This window comes from Loxodonta africana, chromosome 22 (genome assembly GCF_030014295.1).
Source record: "Loxodonta africana isolate mLoxAfr1 chromosome 22, mLoxAfr1.hap2, whole genome shotgun sequence".
Lineage (NCBI taxonomy): Eukaryota > Metazoa > Chordata > Mammalia > Proboscidea > Elephantidae > Loxodonta > Loxodonta africana.
Genome location: NC_087363.1, coordinates 30,078,854 through 30,103,087, shown reverse-complemented (window position 1 = coordinate 30,103,087; position 24,234 = coordinate 30,078,854). Strand labels below are relative to the sequence as shown.

The 24,234-nt window shown below is 44.8% G+C and overlaps 2 protein-coding genes across 11 annotated transcripts in view; both read left to right on the top strand.

The window, feature by feature from the left end:
- Positions 1–18,961, top strand: part of NKTR (natural killer cell triggering receptor) — a 59,630-nt gene extending 40,669 nt beyond the window's left edge. For 6 of the 9 annotated variants that reach the window (XM_023547832.2, XM_064274735.1, XM_064274732.1 and 3 more), the window contains 7 exons: positions 5,717–5,804; positions 6,291–6,436; positions 7,683–10,574; positions 13,169–13,264; positions 13,979–14,035; positions 14,545–14,649; positions 16,158–18,961. In XM_023547832.2, coding sequence (XP_023403600.2) covers positions 5,717–5,804; positions 6,291–6,436; positions 7,683–10,574; positions 13,169–13,264; positions 13,979–14,035; positions 14,545–14,649; positions 16,158–16,236 — 3,463 coding nt within the window. In that variant the 3' untranslated portion in view covers positions 16,237–18,961. The remainder of the gene's footprint in view (positions 1–5,716; positions 5,805–6,290; positions 6,437–7,682; positions 10,575–13,168; positions 13,265–13,978; positions 14,036–14,544; positions 14,650–16,157) is intronic. The other 3 variants (XM_010589904.3, XM_064274733.1, XM_064274734.1) reach the window with 2 other exon arrangements.
- Positions 18,962–23,966: 5,005 nt separating this feature from the next.
- Positions 23,967–24,234, top strand: part of ZBTB47 (zinc finger and BTB domain containing 47) — a 12,459-nt gene continuing 12,191 nt past the window's right edge. For both annotated transcript variants that reach the window (XM_064274730.1, XM_064274727.1), the window contains exon 1: positions 23,967–24,234. This exon is cut by the window's right edge and continues 79 nt beyond it. The gene's annotated coding sequence lies outside the window, so the exon portion shown is untranslated.

Genomic DNA, 24,234 nt, shown 5'->3' with positions numbered 1-24,234 from the left:
GAGTAGAATGAGCAACCTGTGTGCTTTCATCCTTCTCTGGTAGGTAATTCCTTCAGCTCTTTGCAGTTCCACACTCATTTACTGAGCACAACTCATGTGCAGAGCACTCTGAAAGATACTCTGTGAGATACCAGAATGAGTGACATGGACCCTGCCTTTTAGAATTTACATTCTACTAGTAGGGAAAGAAGGAGCCTGTTGGTGCAGTGCTTAAGTGCTCGGTTGCTGTCTGAAAGGTCAGCAGTTAGAGCCCACCAGCCACTCCACAGGAGAAAGATGCGGCAGTTTGCTTCCGTAAAGATTTACAGCCTTGGAGACGCTATGGGACAGTTCTGCTCTGTCCTATAGGATCGCTGTGAGTCGAAATCAACTTGACGGTAGTGGGTTGGGGTTTTAGGAATAGAGAAAGGGGCGTGGACAAGTTGGTCAAGGGAGAAGTCCTCGTTGGAGGTCTGGAAAGATTTCATTACTAATCTTGTTACTTTGTCCTTTCATTAGAGGGGTGAGGTTTTGGTTATCAGGACAGAGGGCTAATTGAATGCTTGGATCAAATCGAATGATAAAATGTGTTCAAATTTGAATAATGCAAAATTAATTCGATGGTGATTGGGGGTACAATTTATAAATAAATACATTACTGTTGTTTACTTGCCTAGCAATAACTTCTCTGTATTGGAAAAGCTGATATGTAGCTTTAGATTTGGCCTCAAAAAATACTTAATGTATTTTGTATACTAAACTGAAGTTTAGAATTATTAAAGGAACTATTGTGTGAACAGAAATACCATTATGTGGCTGGTGTAATTGATACATTCCCCATAAAGGGTTATTTTGAAAGCTGAGAAGTTATGTAAATACTCCTGTTTGCAATCAGGTCTCTACATTAGGTTATCGTTTAGTTCATTGAATATTTTAAAAACCGGATACTGTCTTATTTTAGAAAGCTATTACAAAATGGTATGTTTTCTTTGAACTAATAGCTTACCTTGCTGATATTTACATTATTAAAAATTCTGGCTATGAATAAATTTTAGTGGGATCCTTCTTTCTTAAAATGTAAGACTTCAGGTTCATCGATCAAATCCATTTGGTTTTCAGAAGGTAGGAAATTTTAAGTTTTTTTTTTTTTTCCCTAACAGTTCAGGGTGTTCTGTGACAGATAGAAAATAAGGGACAATTATCCCCAACTTTAAAGAGCTTGGGATCTAGAGGTTGGTAAAGAAGTAGTCTGCCCAGTATTGGCTGAGAAGGCCTTTGATTCCTGTAGCTTCTGCTGTGAAGAGGAAACGTGATGATGTAACACAAGGAGAGACATGGCACCTAGCAATGGGGGATTCATCTGTAGCTCAGACCCAAACAGGACATGATTTTTACCTGTAAGAGAGGCTTGATACCTTTGACAGAAGCCCTGGCTAATTGTAGTCTAAAAGACAAAAAATGGAGTAAGTATTGGAAAGGGAATAAATTATCATTGTCTGGAGATGATAGGATGGTATGTCCGGAAACCAAATAGTCTAAATATTGGAAAGAATTTAGTAAGGTGTCTAGAAACAAAATAAGTGTATACAAATCAATAGCTTTTCTCTGTGGCACGTATATCTGGTTGAAATGGAAAAGAAAAAATCCTGTTCACATTAGCAACAAACACCCTAAAATACCACGGAATAAAAGTACTGTCAAATGAAGGAAACTATATGACATAAAGAAAAAGTGCACAGATGACATAAAGAAAAAGCGCACAGATAACATAAAAAGGTTTGAAAAGTTTATGACAAAAGGTATGATAAAGTCAAAAGGCAAACAAAAGGGCTGGAAAAAAAAATATCTGCAACACATATGCCAAAGAGTAAATATTCCTAATATATAAAAAATTCTTACAAATCAGTAAATCAGCTCAGTAGAAAAATGGGCAAAGAATATGAAGAAGCAACTTAAAGGAGAAGAAACAAATGGTGAACAACTACATGAAAAGTTGCTCAAGCTCACTAGTAGTCAGGAATACACAAATTAAAGCAATGAAGTGCCTTTTCACTTCTTCAACTGGCAAGAGTTTTAGATGAGAAATAAAGGGCACTCCCTTGTATTGCGGAAACCCTGGTGGCATAGTGGTTAAGAGCTACGACTGCTAACTGAAAGGTCAGCAGCTCAAATCCATCATGCGCTTCTTGGAAGCCCTATGGGGCAGTTCTGCTGTGTCCTACAGGGTCGCTGTGAATCAATATCAACTTGACAGCGATGGGTTTGGTTTGGTTTTTTTGGTCTCCTGTATTGCTGGGAAGGAGTAAAACTTAGTATACATTTCTGGGGATGAAATGTGACAGTATCTATTAAAATTTAAAATACACGTATTGTTTGACCCATTATTTCTACTTCTGAGAATCTAGCTCAGAAAATTAAAAGCATCATAACACATACAAAGATGCCTATGTCATTCATTAGGAAATGGTTGAACGAATTATGGCAGGTCCACATTATAAAATATTCATTCACCTATCTTTTAATTATTTAGGATTATATTACATGACAGTGATGTACTGCCAAGCAAATGATATGACCCTTTTCTGTAAAAAAAAATTAAATGCAACAACTGTCTTTGCCACCATACAAACTCACCAGGTCAGAGTGAGAACGTGGCCAAGGCAAACCAGAAAGGTGGGCAGATCTGTAGCCCCAGGCAGACATTCTGTCTGCTTTGCAGAGCAGACAGTCCTCACTGCGTGAAAGAGGAGGATCAAAGTCCCCCTCAGAAACCAAGTGATGAAACGTGCTGTGGTGTAAAGACTTCATGCTGAATGTGTCCTGAAAACACATTTCAGAGTTAGACTGAGAGGGCTAAACAACTGACATACAATTAAGCTACACTACTGTTTTATTTAAAGATGATTTCAGAGGATATTTTGGGTTTAAAGTTTAAAGATTATCTTGGGGTGATAGTTTTGGGGGTTTATCCAGCTTCAGTGGCTCCAGAAAGTTTGGATTCTATGAGAATTTGAAATTCTGTTCTGCATTTTCCCCCTTTTGACCAGGATTCTTTTATAAAATCTTTGATCAAAATGTTCAGTAATGGTATCTGGGCACCATCCAGTTCTCTTGGTCTTGTGGCAAAGGAGGCAGTTGTTGATGGAGAAAAGCCAAGTTCGGTATTGTAAGGCTGGGGTCAGCAAACTGGTTCATAGGCCAAATTTGGCCCCCTGCCTGCTTTTGTATAGCCATGAGTTAATAATCATTGCTACCTTTATCTAGAAAAAAAATCAAAAGAATAGTATTTCATGACATGTGAAAATTATATGCAATTCAGATGTCAGTGTCTGTAAATAAAATTTTATTGGAACACAGGCACACCCATATGTTCACATATTTTCTTTGGGTGTTTTCATTCTGCAACATCAGAGCTGAGTAGTTGAGTAGAGTATGTGACGCTGTCATCGCTTTACATTGCTGCTCAGAAAAACCAAACCCATTGCTGTCGAGTCAATTCTGACTCATAGAGACCCTAGAGGCAGAGTAGAACTGCCCCACAGGGTTTCTAAGGAGCGGCTGGATTCAAACTGCTGACCTTTTGGTTAGCAGCCAAGTTCTTAACCACTGTGCCACCAGGGCTCCACATTGCTGCTCGGTGCATTACAAATCACAATGACACAGTTACAACTCACTAGTAGTTAAAGTGCCACGCATTTTCACCCGTATGTATGAAAAGACATTTTCAAGGATGACGTACATAAAACCTTATTACGGATCGGCATTACCAGATAAACAGCATTAACGATTTATTTTGATAGGCAACAGGAACTTTGAACCCAATGAAACAACACATTACCCCCTCCCAAAAAAGAGAATTACATTCTTCTCATTAGTAGGCCCTACTGTAAAATATTATGCTCAGTTATATTTTTAATTTTGTCAATAAAACATTTGTGGAAATTTGTTTTCTTTCTTGCTATATAAGAACCTATGTAATAGCCTCAGTTTTCCTCTTGGCCTACCAAACCTAAAATATTTACTCTCTGGCTCTTCACAGAAAAAGTTGCCATCCCCTGCTACCCCGCATTGGTGCAGTAGTTTGTACAGCTGTCTTTCCTTTGCAACTGAATGCTCCTGATAGGTTCATTCGGCCATTACTCTTCTTTGGTCACATAACCATCTTTGGAAGTTAATTTGTGCAACATTATTTTCAATGATAATTGGCTCGTAGTTGTGTCACACAAAGGTGGCTGATTGATCTACGATATTATTTATTTATTATAAGCCCTGAAATTTTGATCACTTGTTTGGGAGCTAGATTTAAGTATGCTACAGCTTAGAATAATCTGGTGAGCTTTTAAGAATACCAATTTCCTGGCCATACCTCAAATCAAATCAGAGTGTCCTGGGTAGCAGGAGGCGGGCAGCAGAGTTAGATCAGCATCAAAAAGGCACCCAGGTGTTGTTTTCTTCATAAGGAGAATGGGGCTAACAGTTGCCTACCAAGAGTACCTGCTTAACTTCATTGTGAGAATCAAACAAATACAGAAAGACTGATAAAACTATAGTTTATGGTCAGGATTTTCTTATAGTAACACTGTATATGTAAACCGAAGGCCAGATTCCTGAAACCTTAGAAAAGCCTAGATAATAGGTTTAAGAGTCAAGTTTCATTTCTTTATGTTACCTTGGGCAAGCATTTTAACCTCTTAATCTTAGAATTTCTTATCTATAAAATGGAGATGATAATAGCGTATCTACCCCATAGTGTTGTTTGAGGATTAAATGAGCTAATGTGTTTAAAATGCAAATTAATAAAATGCCTGGCACATAGTAAGTACTCAATAACAACTACAAACAAACTGTGCCAGGAGAGGACCTCTCAAGCATAGAGGGTTGTACTTGTTATAATCTGTACTTGGAGAATTAGCTGTAAGATAAGGCAACAGGTGAAGAGCACTGAAGGAGGGAGGTGTGGCAGTTCAGAGTCAGAGAGACAAACTATAAAAAATGCTTGGTCATCTCAGAGTTGGAAATACCTCAGTGTTTCCTTGGAATATCACTGTTTTGACAAGAGGCATCTAAGAAAGAGAAGATCCTACTAGTATGTGTATTTTTACCCAATTGGGTTATGTTTTATTTTTGTTTTTTTAAGTTTCAGCATTTAAAGAGTTTGCTTAGAAAATTAGGTTATGTGGAATTGGCACACTGCAAAAGTGTTGGATAAGTGAAGTGTTTTATGTTATATCAAAAACCTGTTGTCGTGGATCAGGTGGACACTTGAGACTATGTTGGCATCTCCTGCCTGGAGGGGAGATGAGAGGGTGGAGGGGGTTAGAAGCTGGCGAAATGAAATGGACACAAAAAGAAAGAATGGAGGGAGAGAGCAGGCTGTCTCGTTAGGGGGAGAGTAATTGGGAGTGTGTAGCAAGGTATATATGGGTTTTTGTGTAAGAGACTGACTTAATTTGTAAGCTTTCACTTAAAGCACAATAAAAATTATTAAAATAAATTTTAAAAACCTGTTGTTTTTGAGTTGATTCTGGCTCATAGCAACCCTATAGGACAAAGGAGAACTGCCCCATAGGCTTTCCAAGGAGCAGCTGGAGGATTCAAACTGCTGACCTTTTGGTTCACAGTAGAGCTCTTAATCACTGTGCCACCAGGGCTCCACTTATATAGGGATGCAAATCTGGTATTGAAAAAACTACCTAGCTTGCTTATTTTTACTTTTCATCATAATTTTCTTTTCTAGGAAGATTCCTGATGTTGCACCCATCGTAAATGATCAGAAACCATCTGTATCAAAGTCTGGACGGAAGATTAAAGGAAGGGGCACAATTGTATGTGTGTTAAGACTTCTTTTCTCAAATTAGTTATCTAAGCAGTAAAATTTATTTTCCTACAGGCAAAACCGTAGCATTAATTTTAGGTATAATCCAAACTCAGTTCTAGGAACTAGTTCTATTTTCCATAGTTAGGGAAGATACTGTTATTGTTTACTGCTGGTTTTGAGTGGGTGTAATTAGGTATGAAATTAACACATGAAATAGTATGCTAAGAAATCTTAGTATGTTGAATAATCTAGGCTAATGAATATAACCATTAGGACTTTGAAGAAAAGGATTGCATGTGGGATTACAGGTGAGTCTCAGCCTTTCCCATCTGCTTTTCATCCCTTATGTTTGAAAGAATTTCATACCACCCCTTTGGTACTTGACTCATTGCCTTTAATGGAGTCTGAGATTGGGTCTTATGGCTAACTCTATCCTATAGCAGACTGTGTAATAGGCATTTTTTAAATCGTTACTCCGTCCTTGTTTTTAAAGCGCTATCACACACCTCCACGATCAAGATCATGTTCTGAGTCAGATGACGATGACAGCAGTGAAACGCCTCCACACTGGAAAGAGGAGATGCAGAGGTTAAGAGCGTACAGACCACCTAGTGGGGAGAAGTGGAGTAAAGGAGATAAGTAAGAGCTTTGAGTATAAGCACAAACCTGTATCTGCTGTATTTTAAGTGTTGAGGGGATAGAGACTTTTAGACCTTGCATGAAAGGTAGACAGAATTGGAAGGTGACCAAAGGGAACACATTCAGGAATACTTGGTGAAAGTAGTGCTATTAATTAGGAGGGCAGAACCAGGCTTTGGAGAACCAAAGTTTTGTTCTCCCTCACAAAACTATAAGCCTACTGAACCTCTTAAAGATTTCTTGTTCAATTTTATAAATAACCAGCACTTAAAAAAATACACAGGAGATTTTTTCCTAGCCAGATCTCTTAGTCACTGATGAATTAACTGATAGATAGGAAAAGCTGTACCCAACCGCGTACACAATCTCTTGACTCCAAGGACTGTTGCTTCTTCAGAGGTGTACCCACCTCTTACCTCAGAGACACCGTCTGGTGGAATGTCTCTGTTAGAAATGGAGCCCGCCCCAGAATAGCTAAACCTACCCTTGGGGCCCAGCATAATCCTTCATGGTAGAGTTCTGTTCGTCTCTGGTGGCATTTTGCAAAATGGTTTGAAATTGGAAGAGGAAGGAAAAGGCATGAATCTGCTGTGTGAAAACAAAGGCAGGCTTAGACATAGTGGTACCAAGGATTCTAAGCCGTGAGCCCTGACATCACCACAGAGATTGCAAAGCCTCCATTTGTTTTCATGTACTTTTACCTCAGTTTCCCTAGCAAGTGGTTTAACTGAAACGTTAAGGTAAGGTCCTGATTACTTTTGTGAGGCCGAGCTAAAACAATAGTCATCTAGCCTTTTAAGAAAAAGAGGCTTTCCTCCAAGTGCAGGTAGCTATCCTGTATCTTCAGAGAATCAACAAAATTGTTTGGGAACTTGGTTTGTCCCTCCCTCAAAAATTACTCCTGGAGGCAGAGGGTTATGTGCAAAGCACAGTGAGGTGTAAGCAGTGTTCTTGTGATTAGTTGCTTGGTTTCAAAAACATTTCTTTATCAAATTTGAAACTCCTTACTGAGCTGTGAAGAAATCCTTTTCTGTGTGCATCTGTTAGTAGTTGTTAGTGTATATCTGTGAAGTTAAAAAGGTCACTATCAGGCCTATCACTCTGATTCATCCTTCCTACATATGCTTAAAGTATTGATAGAGTCAGTGTTTCGTTACTAACAAGGCTTCGTCAGTGCTTTTGCTTTGAGAGCAAATGTCTTTAAATGCTTGTAAATAATTGTGTGCATATTTTGACTTTTTTATAGGTTAAGTGACCCTTGTTCAAGCCGATGGGATGAAAGAAGCTTGTCGCAGAGATCCAGATCGTGGTCTTGTAATGGGTACCATTCAGACCTCAGTACAGCAAGACAGTCTGATGGTCACCATAGAAAACGCAGAAAGGAGAGAAAGGCTAAGCATAAAAAGAAAGCTAAAAAGCAGAAACATTGCAGAAGACACAAGCAGACTAAGAAGAGAAGAGTTACTGTACCTTCTGACGTAGAATCCTCAAAATCTTCCACCCGACGAATGAAATTTTCTTGTGATAGAGAGAGGAGAACTCGTTCTTCCTCACTGTCATCTCGTCACTCCTCAAAGAGGGACTGGTCTAAATCTGATAAAGATAACCAGAGCTCTTCAACCAATTCCAGCAGAGGCTCATACAGATCGAAGTCTCGCTCGAGGTCTTACTCTAGAGGAAGCTCAAGATCAAGGACTGCATCAAGATCTTCATCACATTCTCGAAGTAGATCAAAGTCTAGATCTAGTTCAAAGTCAGGTCACCAAAGGACAGCATCAAAATCACCAAGAACAGCCTCTCAGTTAAGTGAAAATAAACCAGTTAAAACAGAACCTTTAAGAGTAATGGTGCCACAGAATGAAAACATAGTAGTCCAACCAGTGGTGGCAGAAAATATTCCTGTAATACCGTTGAGTGACAGTCCCCCCCCGTCAAGGTGGAAGCCTGGGCAGAAGCCTTGGAAGCCCTCGTATGAGCGAATTCAGGAAATGAAAGCTAAAACAACCCATTTGCTGCCCACCCAAAGCACTTACAGCTTAGCAAATGTGAAAGAGACTGGTAGTTCATCATCCTACCATAAACGAGAAAAACATTCAGAAAGCGATCGGAGTGCTTATTCAAAATACACCGATAGAAGTTCAGAAAGTTCACCAAGGTCCAGGAGCAGATCTTCTAGGAGTAGATCTTATTCCAGATCATATACCAGGTCACGTAGTCTGGCTAGCTCTCATTCAAGGTCTAGGTCACCATCATCTGGATCACATTCACGAAATAAATACAGTGGCCATTCAGAATATAGTAGATCATCTTCGTACTCCTCTGTCAGCAGTGATGATAGAAGACGAACCAAGAGGAAATTTAGATCCAGTGGGAAGAAAAACAGCACTTCGAGTACAAGGCACAGCAGCAGCTCTGAGAAGGCACTTGGCAGTAAATACGTCAAGGGCAGAGACAAGTCTTCATATCAGAGAAAGTACAGCGAGAGCAGGTCGTCTTTAGATTATTCTTCAGACAGTGAAAGGTCAAGTGTTCAGGCTGTACAGTCAGCTCAGGAAAAAGAGAAGCAAGTCCAAATGGAAGTAACTAATAATAAACAAGAGAAAAAGAGAGATGAAGAGAAATCCAAGCCTGAACGGGAATGGCCTCGTTCAAAAAAAAGAACTTTGAAAGAAAATCTTTCTGATCACGCTAGAAATGGCAGTAAGCCCAAAAAGAAGAATTATGCTGGGAGTAAATGGGACTCTGAGTCAAATTCAGAACGAGATGTGACTAAAAACAGTAAAAATGATTCTCGGCCATCTTCTGATAAAGAAGAAGGTGAGGCCACATCAGACTCTGAGTCAGAGTTTGGTGAAATTCACATCAAAGCCAAACCCACAACAAAGTCTTTAGCAAATACTTCACTGCCTGATGGCGGTGGTGTTTGGAAACCAAGCAAACAACGGTCATCAGCTTCTGATTCTGGGGGGTCCTGTTCCAATTCAGAAAACAATCGAGGAAAGCCACGGAAGCACAAACATGGGTCAAAGGAAACTCTTAAAAGGGAACACACCAAAAAAATGAAAGAGAAATTGAAAGGGAAAAAAGACAAAAAGCACAAGGCTCCAAAACGGAAGCAAGCTTTCCACTGGCAGCCTCCCCTAGAATTTGGTGAAGAGGAGGAGGAAGAGATAAATGAAAAGGAAATTACTCAGGAGTCAAAAGAGAAAAAACAGGTTTCTGAAAATGGTGAAACCATAAAAGATAACACTCAGAAAAATGAGAAGCCCTGCGAAGATGGCAGCATTTCAGGTAAACCTAATACAGCAAATATCTCCTCAGACCTTGAGCAGCATACTAAAGATGGTAGTAAACTCAGCATTTCTCCCATGGTTTTAAATACTGAGGAAAACATAGCCAGTTCACCCCCAAACATCCAGCATACTGAAGAGAGTGTCCCAAGCGGAGTGGAGGACGTGCTTCAAACAGATGATAACATGGAGATTTGCACCCCTGATAGGAGTTCCCCAGCAAAGGCAGAGGAGGCTTCCCCTCTAGGAAACTCAAGCTTCGACACCCCAGATGTAAGCATTGTTCTCAAGCAGGATGTGCAGACCGACAACCCTGAGGCGGAGGTAATAAAACAGGAAAGTGGCGTGTCTGAAAGCAAAATGACAGGGGAAAAGGGGGAACAGGACAGCGGTGTGGCCAGCTTGGCCAGTGCTGTAGAAAGTACTGGGAAGAGAGAGATGGCTGAGAAGAGCCAGGCCAGCCTCATGGATAACAAGTGGAAGCCCCTGCAAGGTGTGGGGAACCTGGCAGCACCCGCTGTTACCTCATCCACTGCTGTGGAAGTTAAGGCATTGACTGCTGGCCCTGAAATGAAACCACAGGGCTTAAGAATAGAAATTAAGAGCAAAAATAAAGTTCGGCCTGGATCTCTCTTTGATGAAGTAAGAAAGACAGCACGTTTAAACCAGAGGCCAAGAAATCGAGAGAGTTCAAGTGATGAGCAGACAGCTAGTCGGGATGGTGATAGCCAGTCCAGGAGCCTAAGTAGATCTCGAAGTAAATCTGAGACCAAATCAAGACACAGAACAAGGTCTGTCTCCTATAGTCACTCAAGAAGTCGATCCCGAAGTTCCACGTCCTCTTACCGGTGAGCAGCGCCTCTCTTTCTTCTCCCAATGAGAGTTTGTTATTGTTTGTTACCATAGAAGAACAGCAGAGTGAGGGACAGGATCACCATTTCCAGATATCTGAAAGGGATTGAGGAGTCTTGTTCTGTGTGACCCAGAGAGTGGATTTGAGGACATGGGGAATAGGGATTTTAGGGGAAGAAATTTGGGCTCGATGTAGAAAGTTGTTGATATCAATTAAAGCTCTCTGGCACTAGAAATGAGCTGCCATGCTAGGTGGCAAGAGTTCCATCCCTAAAGGTGTGAGGCTGCTCACTCGCCTGTCATTGCTTTGTTACAAGTGAACCCTGAACTTCAGAATATACAGAACTCAGAGCTCATCACTTAACCCTTCATTTCACACATACAGAAAGTGAGGACCAGAGAAGCAAGGTTAGCCCAAGGGCATGCATCTGGTTGATCGTTACTCAGGGGCGTGAAGTGGTAAAAATCATCATCTTTACATCCTTGGAGTGGGGAGGTTCAAGTTGCATCCATCTTTTGTCATCAGCATGGACTGGATAGTGCACAGAATGAGAAATAAAACTAAAAAATTGGTGACAGTAACATGAAGTTAATTAGTAGTTAGACTTTTTTCCTCATAGGTATTTTATAGTTTTACTTCAGGTATGTTGATTACTCATGTCCCATGATTTTCATCGTTTGAACTTTAACTTCAGTAACAGTCTGTGACTACTTGTTCCTTTCTAGTTATCCCTCAGTCTTTTTCTTCTTACTGGCCCAGACTTCTTGAAAAAGGCATCATCATCTGCCGGCAGTAATAACCGTCTCCCACTTCTCGTTTGCTTGCTTGCGGCCTGTCTGCTCGTCTTTCTTTCCCTCATTCCACTAACCCGACTAAAGTTTTCATGTACTTCCTCATGGCCGGACAGAAATATATTTATATTTTCTGTCTTCACCTTCTGGAAGTACTCTTCTGGCTCTCCTCATTGCTCTCTCACCGTTCTGTCCCATTCTTGCCTTTTGGGCTCGCCTTCCTCCTCTTTCTGCTCTTGCCCAGACTCCCGACAGGCCAGGTTGCTGATGAATCCTGGCCTTTTCTCTCTGGATTTATATTTCTAAATCAGGTGCCTGTTGAGCCACTCTGGCCTCCTCCCTGCTCACCATCTGCCTTATCATTTACACGCAGGCAGCTCTGAGCTCTGGTGCTGCTGGGCAGTTACTCACTTACCTTCCTCCCACTGCCTTTGTGGAGTAGATGGTATTTTGTTTCATAAATGAAGATAGTGAGGCATAGAAAGGCTGAAGAACTTGCTCTAAGCCATACAACTAACAGGTAGTAGACTGAGATGGCTGAGCGTAGATGCTGCCCTGCCTCCCTGGTTTGGTTACTCGCCTGGGCCTGACTCCCCCCACAAAGTTCTAGTTGTGTGTAGAATTAATGACTAGAATCTCATGAGAACAGAGTGTGTTTATTCTGTCGTAGATACACTGTGGAAGCAGATCATGCCTTCTAAAACAAAACTGCATATTAAGTAAAACCTATGATGATATTACATAGATTGCCTCTACCTGTGGGTGTTCGTTTTATCCTAGAATGACAGGTATAAAGTAGGAGTCCCTGGGGGTAGAAAGCCAGGTGAATGAAAACCAAAAAAACCCCACTGCCTTCAAGCCCATTCTGACTCATGGTGGCCCTACAGGACAGAGTAGAACTACCCCAAAGGGTTTCCAAGGAGTACCTGTTGGATTTGAATTGCCCACCTTTTGGTTAATAGCCAAGCTCTTAACCACTACACCACCAGGGTTTCCAAGAGGGGTAGAATTTTTCTATTTAAGTTTTTTGTTCTTTTATTAAATATTAAGTAGGTATAAAAAATAAAACAGACAACTAATATTAAATAAATGCATATAAAAATAATATTAATGAATATTCAGTGTAGCTGTCATTTAGCTTAAAAAATAGAAGATTAACGTACCTGATGTAGCCCTATCCAGTGGCACCCTCCTTTCCCTCCTGTCTCCTAGAATTAGCCATTTTTCCCAGTTTTTGTTTATCACTTTGTTTTTCTTTATAGTTTTATCACAGATGTTTCTGTCCTGATCGAATGTCGTTTTTGCATGTTTTCGAACTTTGTATAAGTGGAATTCTATTTATATATCTATAGGTGTTCTGCGCTTGTCTTTTTTTAATTCAGCATTATGGTCTGGAGATACATCTCTGGTGAAACATGCAGATGTAATTCATTCTTTTTCCTTCTTCAGGACAGTTCATTATATGTCTCTGCCTTAATCTTTTTTTAATCCATTCTGCTGTTAATAGAGATTTGGATCATTTCCTTTTTTGTTAACTACAGACAGCGCTCTGTGAGCATACCTGTACCAGCCTTTCCTGGTTTCTCTTTATGTCATTCGGTCTGATTTAAGGCCCTAGCTGTTTTTGGATTACCTCATTAGCTGTCACTGTCACACCTGCTGTGAGGAGCTCGTGAGAGACCTTTCCAAAGACCTTAACTCTTGTGTTTTTCCCTTCCTGCCCAACCAGTAATTAATTTTAACAGCTTGGTGTGTTAATGTAATTCTTTTTCTTTTTTCCACTGTTAATTAATTGTAGATCAAGAAGCTACTCAAGAAGTCGGAGCAGAGGATGGTACAGCAGAGGTCGAACAAGGAGCCGGAGCAGTTCCTACCGCAGTTACAAAAGTCATAGGTGAGCTCGTGATCCCCGCCCTGCATCGTGGCCTCCAGCCTGTCTGCCTTTCTAGGCTTCACAGACAGGGTTGTGTAGCTGTTGGGGAGAATCCTGTCATTGCTTTACATCACACTGGCCTGTTTTCTCATCAAGCCCTTTTTTTCAAAGAGCCACACAACTCTTCTGGGTATTCCCAGGAGGGGATCTTACCAGAATGAGCAAGAGAGGTAGTAGAAATATTTAAAGAAGGCCCTGACCCCTACCTTCACCTCCCCACCAGTACATCTTCCTTAACCTAAATTCACACTTGCAGTCCTCTCTTGACTCAGAAATTGGGATAAGAAAATCTTAAGAGAGGGGACCAAAAGCAGGAAGTATATTGTGGGGGGTGGGGTTGATCCAGGTTCTGGTTCTCCCTGCTTCTTTCTCTCTGTGGCCTCTGAGGCGTTGTCCACTGCTGCAGGCTTAGCTTGGCTTACGAGTGTCCTCCCTGTCCAGGCCTTTTCCTCTCCCACCCAGTGCAGAGCCTCGTAGAAGAATTGTATAAAACTCCATCTTTCTTATGAAGTCCAATTAAATCCAATACACTTTTGATGTGAAAAAAAAATCAACACAGGTGGTGGATTTCACTGTGTTTTCACTCTGATGGACAAAGAAATGTCTAGATTTTTGATGGTCCTGTCCTGCCATGATGATCCACAAAGTGGTGCTCTTTTGTGTGGTTAATTTTAGGACATCCAGCAGGAGCAGATCCAGGAGCAGCTCGTATGATCCCCACAGTCGGTCCAGGTATGGATGGGGATCAGGTAGAGATCTGTGGGGGGAGAATTGAAAGGTGTGTCTTACAAACTATTAAAAGTGTAGCATCTTATTAAATAACTTGAACACGTCTATTTGTCTCATGAAATTGTACCCTCTATAAATGAGATCCTTTTGACAATTTTTATCTGTTGGCCCATTGTACTCAAGTGTCAAAAGTGACAATTGATATCAAATTGTAATGGCAGGTATTTATTGAATATAATTGGGTAATAAGATCCACCAGCCTCAGTCAAACTAACACAGTGTTAATTTTGTGGTATTTTTCACTGCCAATTTAAAATGAACGTTTTTCTGTTTAATATGGTACCTGATTTGGGACAGTTGTTAAATGTTTCTAGTGCTTGTTATGCACATGGGTCCTCACACTGTCAGACGGTGCCCACGTTCTAAGCCAGAGCACTCTTAAGATCCTCTACCCAAATGGGAACATACAGGTATTTCAGTGGAAAATTTAGTGTGTGTTGTTGCTGTTAAAGCAGGTCCTACACTTATGATAGCTACTATAGCAGGAGTCGAAGTCGCAGCAGAAGCCAGAGGAGTGACAGTTACCACCGAGGCAGAAGTTACAATAGGCGGTCCAGGTAGGTCGCTATCTGCTAGAACACTGCAAGTCCTGTGGGCATTGGTGGGGAATGACGGGCTGCTGGTGGAAGGAAGAGCACAGCCTTCTCAGACAGAGATACTTCTTGCTCTTCCTGAATTTCAGCAGCCCACAGGCAGCTTCTGAAAATGGCCTTTGTACTAAGAGTTGCTAGGTAATGTTTGCTGGTTATTGTTAATGTTTGAGTCTAAAATGTATCTTTACATATTCATGTATCCTTGGACAAACATTTGTTTTGGGAGGAGTAAAGAGAGAAGGCCACCAAACCATGGTCCACTTCCTTAAATAAGGGTAGTTGTAGGAAATAACAAAACCAATTTGTCCTTTTTTTAAATTAAAAAAATCTAACGTACAGATGTCATAATCATTTGCCTCAGAAGCAGGATTGAGATTTATCCTTCTAGTTATTTAGTTTGTGTGTGTGTGTGTGTGTGTGTGTGTGTGTGTTTATTCAGCTAATAGTGCAAGTCTTTTTTGTGACTTTGTAGTGTTGCTATTCCTGGTGGCATCTGGCCTTGTCTTCCCCCATCCATTGCAGCTACAGTGATTCTTGTCAAGCGTCGGTGTGCTTTGGACACTCTTGAAACTCTTTAAGGACTCCCCCCACCCTCAGAGTCATATCCAATCTCCTTAGCGTTGCATGCAGGGCCCCTCCACTTGCCAGCCCCTGCTCAGGCTCATTCTGGTGTCTCTCATTTGATGTGCTGGAACCTTCTGCCTGGAAATACACATGCTGACTTCACCATCACTCCTCCTGCCCCTTGAAATGGCCAGTTCCCGCCAACCCTGCAGGTCTCCACAGCAACCCACCATCCCTGGGAAGCCTTCCCTGACTGCTGAGCCTGGGGTACAGCCCTTCCATGTACTTCTGAGGCAGGCTTTGCTCCTCCGGGGGCTCGTCTTGCCTCCAACTTGTTTGTCTTGCCCGTTATTCTCGACTATGCTTGAGCCCCAGGGCACCAGATTTTGTCCACTTTTTTTGTCCACAGCCCCTAGCAAAGTGATTGGCTCTCAGTGAATATTTTTCAGAATAACTGAATGATGACCATAACCGGGCTCTCTTGACTCTCAGTGTCACAGTGGTCCTGTCCACAGCTGGCCCCATCCCCAGTCCTCATTGTGCGCACTTTGATTTCCTCGTCTGTAACCAGCTCTTATCCATGTGCCTTTTACCCTTTACTTCCTTGGACAGCCTTATCAAACACAGACGTTCAGGTTGGGTACCATGGAAGGTTATTCTGCTCATTGGCATGAATGGATTCCAGATCATTTCCCCAGATGTGATATTTATTTTATCTTAACCTTGACATTACTACCATCTGTCATTTAAAACATCTTTGAAAAGTCCACAGTGTCACCACAGTCAGTACCCTACTTGTCAACCCACTTCCGTAGTGTTTTCAAGCCACTCATATCAAAAAAGGAAACTCTAAGAGGAATTCAGAGAGTTGCCATTTTAAAGGATTTTGCTTATTTGTTTTGTTGTAGATCTTATGGCTCTGACAGTGAAAGTGACCGGAGTTACTCTCATCACCGGAGCCCCAGTGAAAGCAGCAGATACAGTTGAAAATGCCCTTTTTTTGATACTAATTATATCTTATTTGTAAATATCTGGTGACTTAAAAGTTTAAAAACTTAATGGCAGTCTGCTGTTCTGTTTCAACATTAGAGATGAAATTTCAAGGGGGTAGACATTTCTTGTTACACATTCATGTTCATGTGTACGGAAGTATTTAAAATAATACAGACATGTCTCCTAGAAATATTTGTGTGCCACATTTTACAGTAGCCAACTATGGAAACAAATTTCATTTTCTTGAATCAAGAAATCCTGAAATTTACCTAAGTGTGATTTACAGTATTATTTTAGATAGACTGTTTCTCTCCATCTCTTGTATTCCTTAGAATACAGATTCTTTCCCCCCGGTTTTCAGGTTTCAGCGTATATGCTGCCAAGCACAGAACTGTGAAGGAGAACTGTTGAAGGCGGCCAAATATTTATATACCAATTACAGAGTCTTGTGCATATGTGCTCTTAAAAACAAACCACCCAGAATTGATGCTGATGGTTGCCAGGAGTATGAGGCATGGCTCTGGGGTTCGAAACTCATTCCTGACTTCTCGGCTGTCTCAGAGAATCAGGGGAGTGGCCATCATATAACCCACCGTCTGCATTACTTCAGGCTAGAGGGCAAGGTTAGGAAGAATAAATCAGCCTTAATTATAAATACCTGCACTGTCTCTAAAGGCTTAATGCTTTGTTTGCTACCAGAATGCTTTAAATACTATCAGAAATTTAGGGTTGTCAAAAGTCATCCCGTTCCAGTTGATGCTTTGGTGCTTGGTGCGTTTTGGTGCCTCTTTAAGCATTGTTCTTATATATTATACGTTAGGATCCCGTAAGAGAGCAAAATGAAGTGTATTTTTTTTGATTCACTAGTACCCAAAATGGCTCCATCTGAACTACCTTCACTTTGAATATTTAGGGAGCTTCTCCCAAGCAGAGATATGGGCAGGGGGTCCCCTGGAACAGGCAGGATTGGTGTAGTCGGTGCTGTGGCCACCCAGGTCTGTTGTGCATAACTGGTGTGTCTGCCTCTAGAAGAGTAGATTAAGGAACGAACTTCAAAAGTGACATCAAAATCTAACTACCACCATCCTGGGGACATTTTGTAGGGTTTTTCAGCATTTCAGGTAAGGGGTATTCCACAACACCAAGGAAACTGTTCAGAGCACCAGCACATCGCTCCCGCTTCCTCTGTGACCCCCGCCGGCTCCACAAAGCCTGGCATGACATGAGGAACCCAGGACACCAGGCAGGGGAGAGGGTGTAGGTACTGCGTAAGTTAGACATTTCCAAGGCTTTGGGTGGTTCCTCTAAAAATAATTTGAGCTGTAAAGACTGGTAGGACTTTTCAATCTTCAGCTTGATTTTTCCCCCAAGTGTACTTAATCACCTTAGTGCCACTTTAATCCACGTAGGCGGAAGAAATTCACGTTGGATGTTTGTAGAACTCTGTCATCTACCTCAGGCCCTGCCTGGTGTATTTGGGAAGTAGAAGGGTCCTCAGGTGGGGGCATGTGACAGCCCTTGGTGGATGGAGGGGTGACTTCGGGTGAATTAAAACCATTGTCCATGATAAATTGCATAAACAGGGTTAGGTTGTCAATTGTTTGCCAAGTTGATAGGCAAAACTGCATTAGAAGACAGGACCTGAGTAAACAGTACTTGCAATCAACTCGAAAACAAGGTGTGATTCATGTTAAGGGTTTTCAAAAGCGGCCTGCAAAGGAGAATATTGCTTTAACTCATTGGTGAAAAAACTCACTCAGAACCCAGACAGAAACTGCCAAATCTTAATTAGGTTAAGAATAAGTTACCTTCGGGCAGTGTAGTGGTTTTCTATTGCTGTGTAACAAATTAGCCCAAATTTAGCAGCTTAAAACAACCCCTGCCTATTAACTGGCAGCTGTGTGGGTCATGACTCTAGCTGGCATGTTATGGCTGGATCCTCTGCTCAGAAGGCTGAAACCAGGAGTCATCAGGGCAACTTTCCTTTCTGGCTGTCAGGTGAGAGCCTCTCAGGTCCTTAAGGCCACCCATGTTCCTTCCTTGGGTGCTCCCCTCCATCTTCAGACCATCAATGGCCTGTCAAGTCCTTTTCTTTCTCACACTTGGATTTCTCCAACTACCGCTTGTTTTAAGGGTTCATGTGATTAGATCAAGGCCTCCCAAATAATCATTATTTTAAGGTCAGCTGTGCCATATAACATAACGGAATCACAGGAGTGACACTATATTCACAGGCTCCAGGGATTTCTGTGTGGAACTGAAAGGGGGCGGTACATTTTAGCATTCTGCCTACCTCAGGCAGTAACTTTGCCCATCTCAGCTGTGGGTATAATTTTAACCTGAAAAGGGGGGCCCTAGAAGCCACCTTTGTTTTCTCCCTGAAAAGGACAGCCCTCAGCTGCAGCATTCAGCTTGTGTGTTTACTGAAGTGAACTACAGGAAAAGCTTTTCTTCCTAAAGTGGACTCTTCTGTATTTTGAAGTTATTTTTAATAAAACTGAATCACGTTATGTATTGTGCTTCTTAATAGAAAAGGCATTATTGAGCTGTTTTTGTAACGTCCTGTTTACTGCAAACGAAATACGATAGCTGGTAGGGTTCAAAACTGTAGAAAATACTTTTGTACATATTGCCAATGTCTGATTTGTATACACTCCAATTAGATTTCCCTACAACTTGGAAAGGGGACCTTGTAGAAATTAAAGCCTGTACTTAAAGATCTGAGTCTGTATGTCTCATCTTTCAGTATTCACCCAGAGTTCAAATAGTCTTTCTGAAATGGAAAGGGAAACACTGAGTCTCTGCTGACCCAGCCAGTGAAAAAGCCTTCCTCTCTCTGCAGCTGATTTCCTTCTTCTAGCTGTGTGTTCTGGTGGGGCAGGAGGGGAAGCCAGAGAGAACTCCGGGCAGAGATGTCACCTCCACAGATAAGCATTAATGGTGCTTGGTCTTCTCCCCACTGGAAACTCCAGATTTTCACCAGGCTTTGTTGTCATTGTCCAGCTGAGGTGCCTGCATTCGGATGTCTTTGCCGAGGAAGGAACATGTCCCATCCCATCTGTGAGTCTGCCTCAGGACAGTACATTTACCTGCTAACCACCTACAGCCTCCACCCTCCCCTCCCTAACCACAGTTCACCAGGCAGATGCACATCACTCAGTCCAGGAGAAAACACGCACAGAGATATTTTTAGCATCCACATGAGAATTTGCAGGGCAAGTACAATTAACTTTTGTTTTCTCAGAACTCAGAGGAATTTGTATTTTCTTAGTGACTACCATATAACTTCCCACAGTAAGGCTTGCAGACATCCAGTTTTCTAAATCGAGTTAACAGTAGACCCCCAAGTTGGGCAACCCCTGAAAATGGTCAGATCTGACTCCATGGCTTGAAAATGTGGGGCCTGTTTGCTGTGGGAGAACCCCTAATGAGGGTCCTTCGTGGTCTTAACATTTTTAGTGAGCTCTAGGATCTTTACCCACATCCTGATAGCGATGATCAGTTGGGCAGAGTTGCGGGCCGGGGGCGGGTATGTCAAGGGCTCCTTTGGTCTTGACTATTGCTCTGAATTACCCAGGCTTTAAATAGGTAATAGAATCCAAGGAAAATGCCCCTCCGGCAAGAGGCCATGAGCACTGACGGGGCATCACTGTTTGGAAGCGAAAGGAGGCTCTACTTGGTGTTAGAGCGAGAAGCCAGTTCTGCAGACCAGTGTGGCCATGAGGGACCAGAAAGCCCCACTTCCCAAGGTGTAAAGGACAAGGCTCAGATGCCCAAAATACCCTGACTGTTTTAAGAAGGAACTGCCTCTGTTGCTGTAGTGAGAGGTGAGAGCCTGAAGTCCCACGAGGGACTGGCTTGGCAGGGAGAAGTTCTTTGATGCTGGGAGGGCAGCAGCCTCTCTGGAGTCGAGAGGTATCTGGGGAGAGTGAGTCCGCCACAGCAAGAGGGGCTGAGTATCTTAAAAGAAGACAGCGGCTGCTCACCTCAGCACAGGCTCGGAGGCTCCAGCCAGTGCCTGATGAGCACGAGGGCAAGGAGAGCCCACCATGGAACACACAGAGGGCAGGGGGCGTTAATGGTCTGTGCGAAGAGCTCAGAACGAGGTGGAGGTGGTGCTCCTCCTCCCTGTGACTCGGAAGACCCCTGGTGGGACTGTGCCAAGCTTGAGACCAGGGGCAAGCACTTCCGCCTCTTGGACCCCAGCCACTCTTTGCCGACTGTGGGCGTCAGGCTGTAGCTCCGGCTCCACAGAAGGCGCTTCATAGCCCTCAGGACCCAGGCCCGCCTGGGAGTGCTGCCCCTGCAGCCAGCCTGGAGCCATGCGAACAACAGGTAAGACAAAAGGAGTGACCTGGAGGTCTCAGGACAAACATCTGCGTTCCCTGACCTGAGACCAGACCCTGGGCCTCTGACTGCTCATCTGTAATGGGAGCTAATGGTCCCTGGATTGCCCATCTCAGCTCATAAGCCCCGAGAGACGGTGCCTGTGACTGGTGCAACCAGACCTGGGAACCAGGGGTGCTCATCCCCTGCCCACACCTGGAGATGAGCCTGTCTCCCAGAGGGCCTGGGCTGGCCCATCACCAGCCCCAGGGTCACCCAGGTGTCTCTTGTAACTAAAGTCTACCACCAGGGTGGTAGACTCCCAGAGAAAACCCATGGAAGATCCCTACTGACCTCAGTGCCTTCGGCCTAATTTGCCTTTTTTTTTTTTTCTTTTTTGAAGAAATAGATGGACTTCTATTAAGCAACTGCTTTTTTTTTTTATAGCATGGAACCTTTGGGCCAGAGCCAGGCTGCCTGGGTTCAAGTCCTGCTGACATTTCCTAGGGCTCCTGGGCCCCAGAGATCCTAAGTCTTCCCTCAACATGGGAGAAGGAGCTCCACAGGGTTCCTGTGGGGGCCAGATGAGAGGCCCAAGTGAGAGGCCCAAGAGCCCTTGAACCAATAGGCAGGAGAGAGGCCTGGAAGCTGCCAAGGAGGCCTCGAATGCCAAGGCCATGACGCTTATCCTGCGTGAGGGAACAGGGCAGCCCTCTGGTTCACATTAGGTCCTATCCCGGGCAGCTGCATTCTATTAGAGCTCAGCTGAGGCAGAAGGAAGGAACAACTCCCTCCACCCCAAACCCCACACCCAGCCGACCAATGCTCTCCCACTCTGGAGGGCCCTGCGTCAGCACCCCAGTGGGTAGCTTGAACCTCTCTGCCAGCCCCACTGACCTGTGCCAGTCAGGGACACCTTGTGTTCTCTAGCACTGCCCACTCCACCCTCCCTCCTTCCCCCATCTGAGCCACACACAGCTGCGTGCTCCATGTGCTGAGCCTTGCGCTGCTGCCCCCACCACCACCAGCACACGCATAAACGTGAGGCCTGGGATATTCATCCCAGCTTCCGCTGGGTGAGCCTGGTTTTCCCAACCAAGTCTGGGGACTCCCTGAGCACAGTCTGGGCCTGCGCCTCTCCTTGTCATGGAGCAGAAACTTAGGGCTAGATACTTAGGGAGGTTGCAAGGAAACCAGTGTGCTGGCCTGTAGTGGCAGAGGCGTGGCCTTGCTGACCTTCCCAGCACCTGGCCCCAAATGCCTGGAGGATTCATAAGAGCTCGGCTCTGCTAAGTGAGCCCATCTCCACAAACTCCTGCCAGGGCAGGGGCTCACCTGGGCACCCGGGATCCCCCTCCCTAATCCTCTAAGACCCAGACCCACCCTATCCCCTCCAGGAGGTCTGCTCTGATCTCTTGAGGGGAAGCTCCCAAGGAATGTCCCTCCCCTCTTGGGTCTCAGTTTCCATGTTGGCCCAGGCTGACATGAAGCTTGACCAGTACCCAGCCTGGGGGAGGGGGGGCGGGGGCGGAGGCGGGGAGACTTCTTCCCAGCTCCCTCCCATGGCCAGGAGAGCAGTTCCGCTTATTTCTGTCCAGCCACTCCCACCAGAAAAGAATCTTGACTCCAGGACACCAAATTGCCTCCAGTTCTCTGCAGGTGCCAGCCTTTCCTGCTTTCCTTTGCAGGTGCTGTTCTCTTGGCCTGGAGTGCCCTCCCTCTTCCTCCTTGCTCTAGTTAGTGCTGACTCAACTTACAGGCCTCTGCTCTGAGCAGCCCCATTTGGCCTACCAGACTGAGCTCTTCTAACAGTTCCTTCCTGCCAGGTCTAGTGACCCAGGTGCCAACAGCATCTCACAGAACCCAGGGCTCCCTCAGCAGATGGGATACAGGGCAGAGATGCAAAAGGGAGCAGCAGGGGTCTTCAGGGAGGCAGAGACACTCCCCCTCATTCTCACCCAGCCTCCAGCCCCTCCTCTGGCTTGGCTGTTGCAGCTAAGGCCAATGCCAAAGGGCCAGCAGCCTACCTTGGTCAGGCTGGCCACACCCTCTGCCAAACCTTGGCCCGGAAGCTGCCTGGGAGTGTCCTGTGCAGCCCTCCCTGCCAAGCTCCTCCCAGCCCATGGGGGAGGCAGCTCTCTCCCAGCCTCTCCTTTCCCAGGCTTCTGACACTGGTGCCCAGCTCTCTGACCTGTTCTCTGAGCCTCTGTGTCCTTATCTGACCAGTGGGTACACAGTCCCTCCCTTGCCACCTCCCATTGATGCAGTCAGATGAGGAAGTAGACTGGGAGGGAGAAGATGCAGAGGGCAGCCCTGAGGTGACTGGCCAGAAGCACATAGGTCCGGTGTGGCCTGGCCTCAGCCTAGGGCCTCTGGGAGCTGAGCCGGCTGCTTGTGCACCCGCCATGGCCTCGCAGGTGCAGAGTGCCTGCAGCAGCCACCAGGAGCTCCCTAACTGACCCAGCTCCTCATTTGGGCCTTGCCATGTCTCTGCCTGTGCTCCTTCTCTGTTCCCATGTCTGTCCACCAGGGTCTCTCTCCTCTATTTGGCTATTCGCCTTACATCTTACTCTTGGCGCTCTTTGTTGACTGTCATTTCTGTGCCTGAGACGTGTTCTCCGTAGCTCTGGGATGGTTCTGTCTTGGGGGTCTTCCTGCCTCGGCCTATGGAGCCTCAGGGAGACCCTTGAAATGTGTCTGATTAGACCAGCAGATTCCACCATGGTGCCTAGCTGGGGATGCAAATTCTGCTCCATTTTCTCTCCTGGCACCCAGAGCCGAGTCACCCTGAGCCAGGCCCAAGTGAGGCAGCATACTCAGGGGACGCTGGTACAGCTAGGCATGGCCTTGTAAGTACGGTTTGCATGTGTGTAGGGAGGAGCAGAGGGTTCTATATGGTACTGCCGGGATGGGGCAGGAGCCAACGTGGGGTGGGATGGATCTTGGGGGCTTGGAGGCAGAAAGGCATCTGAGTGATGATATGGGCCACATGAGAGGCCCACAGGCGCCGCCTCTCTTCAATGGTGGCCCAACCACCACCTGGGCCCTAGCAGGTCCAGAGCCTCCTGGTCCCCACCCTGCTGCCGGCTCAGCCTGGCAACGTTCCTATGCAGCCTCCTGCCGGTGCAGCCAGCCCCCTGCCCCCACGGGCGTCCATGCCAGAGCAGCATTCCGCAGGGCTGGTGGCGTCTCCCCAGCAGAGGCTTAGCGGGGAGGCCACTCAGCAGTGGTCAGGTCACAAGGCTAGGCAGGCACAATGGGGCCGGGGGCCTCTGGCCCCCATTCCTTTGGGCTAGCTGTTTCCTAGCCCAGGGTCAGTCATCTTAGGATCCGATCACTGCAGCTGTACCCCGGGGTCCTGTATCTCCTGCTTGGAGGCCACAAGGTAGGTATGGGTCCACGGCAGCCAAGTCCTAGATGCACTGAACAGAAGGAACACTGAGCCCTTGGGTGGGGAGCTAGTTGGGAATCCCAGGCTCACCCCCAGGTCCCAGGATGGGGGGCTTGGAGGGTGGGTGGGAATGGAGGTGGTGAATGAGAATGGAGTGCAGGGTTCAGTCCCTCAGCATGGGTCAGGGGAACAAGTGGAAGTTTTTTCTGCAGCGGGTTGGGGGCCGGGTGTGCCCTGCTTCCTGATTTCTGTGCCGCCTCCTAACCCGGCCCGCC